The sequence below is a fragment of the Chelonoidis abingdonii genome, chromosome 17 (genome assembly GCF_003597395.2).
Source record: "Chelonoidis abingdonii isolate Lonesome George chromosome 17, CheloAbing_2.0, whole genome shotgun sequence".
In the NCBI taxonomy this organism is placed as follows: Eukaryota; Metazoa; Chordata; order Testudines; family Testudinidae; genus Chelonoidis; species Chelonoidis abingdonii.
In genome coordinates, this window is record NC_133785.1 from 40,724,619 (window position 1) to 40,726,134 (window position 1,516).

At 67.3% G+C, this 1,516-nt stretch overlaps 1 protein-coding gene across 1 annotated transcript in view; it reads right to left on the reverse strand.

Annotated features, from left to right (window-relative positions):
• LAMB2 (laminin subunit beta 2) overlaps nucleotides 1–1,516 on the reverse strand; it is a 133,804-nt gene that overhangs the window by 74,845 nt on the left and 57,443 nt on the right. Inside the window, 2 exon segments of the mRNA XM_075073333.1 lie at nucleotides 682–778; nucleotides 982–1,196. Coding sequence (XP_074929434.1) covers nucleotides 682–778; nucleotides 982–1,196 — 312 coding nt within the window.

Here is a 1,516-nt window from a genome sequence, read left to right on the forward strand (position 1 = left end):
CCAGCCGGTTCCAGCCAGATGGGGACTGAGGACAGAAGAGGGGAGAGGAGGCCCAGGTGACCCTGTGTCCCTGGAGAGAAGACAATGGACAGAGCGGGTTTGGCCTGGGGATATCAGAGGCCCAGCTGGGAAGCAGGGGGGCTCGGGGCTGGAGAGGGGGAGCAGGCAGAGCCCCCCTGGCTGCAGGGGGACTGGGATGTGCTGGGCTGGGGGAGGCCAGGCCTGAGAGTTTCCTGTGCTGTGTTCAACGCTCACTAAACCCTCCTGTGTTACATGGGCTGAGAGTCACTGCGGTCTAGAGGACAGGGGGCATCGTCCCCTTCGGGGGTGGAGGCCTGGGGGACCAGAGCAAGGGGACTCCCTGGGGGGCCCACGGCAGAGACAGACGTGCTAAGGCTCAGAGAAGTGCGGCCCCAGGAGGAGGAGGGGCCTGACCCCGAAAGAGAGTGGACCCCCGAGAAGGGCTGTCGCACTGAAAGAGGCACCCCCCACGGACCGCACGGGGCCAAGAAGGGGCCCGATCTGCGAGTCCGTGACACCCTCCTCCTGGCTTGCCCCCGCCCCCACTCCTCTCCAGCTCACCGCTCCACATTCCACTCCAGACTTTCCCCCCGCCCCCTCTGCCCCGGATTTGCACTCCAGGTCTCTGCTCACAGAGCCCCGAACACTGCTCACACTCACTCCGGCACTCCCGCTCTGGCTCGCCCCAGTGGTTCTCCTGGCAATCGGCGCAGATGCGGCCCCCGAAGCCCGGCCGGCACGGGCACTGCCCTGTGAACTGGGGGGCAAAGCAGACACTTAGGTGGAGCAGAGGGAGCCCAGGCACCCCCAGATGCAGGCCTCCCTGGGCTCTGCACAGCCCGATGGCCCCACAGTGCAGGTGTCCATGCAGTGCCCAGCTCGCCTACCCGGGGTCAAGCACCAGGCCCTGACAGACGCCCGGCAGCACCCAGCCCCTGCTCCCTGGCACGGGGCACTCACCATGTTGCAGCTCTGCTGCAGGGAGTGGGCCGGGTGGCAGCTGCAGGGCTTGCAGCCCTGCTCCCCACCGAAGCTCCAGAAGCCAGGGGCGCACTGATCGCAGTTCCTGCCCACCACGTGGCCACGGCAGGGGCAGCTGCCCGTGAGCTGGTTGCAGGAGCAGGTGCCAGAGGTGCAGTGGGTGGGCAGTGTGCCGAGCTGGTTACAGGTGCAGCCTGGGAACAGCAACAGAAGGGTTGGATGAGCGGGGGGAGGGTTCAGCCCCCTCCGTCTCCCCACAGATACCCACGACCTCAGGGCACTGCCCTGCTTCCCCCGGGTGCCCCCATCACCCACGCTCAGGAACAGGGTCAAGTTGGGTCCTCTTCCCCCAGGCCTTCGCAGTGCCAGGGCCTGGGACACCAGGCTCTGGCACCCCAGCCCGTTCCCTGTAATGCAATGCCAGACCCAGCCCTGCCTCTCCCCACGGCCCCACCTCACTGTGCCAGGCCCAGCCCCACACCTCCACTGCCAGGTTACCCCCCAGACTCTCCCA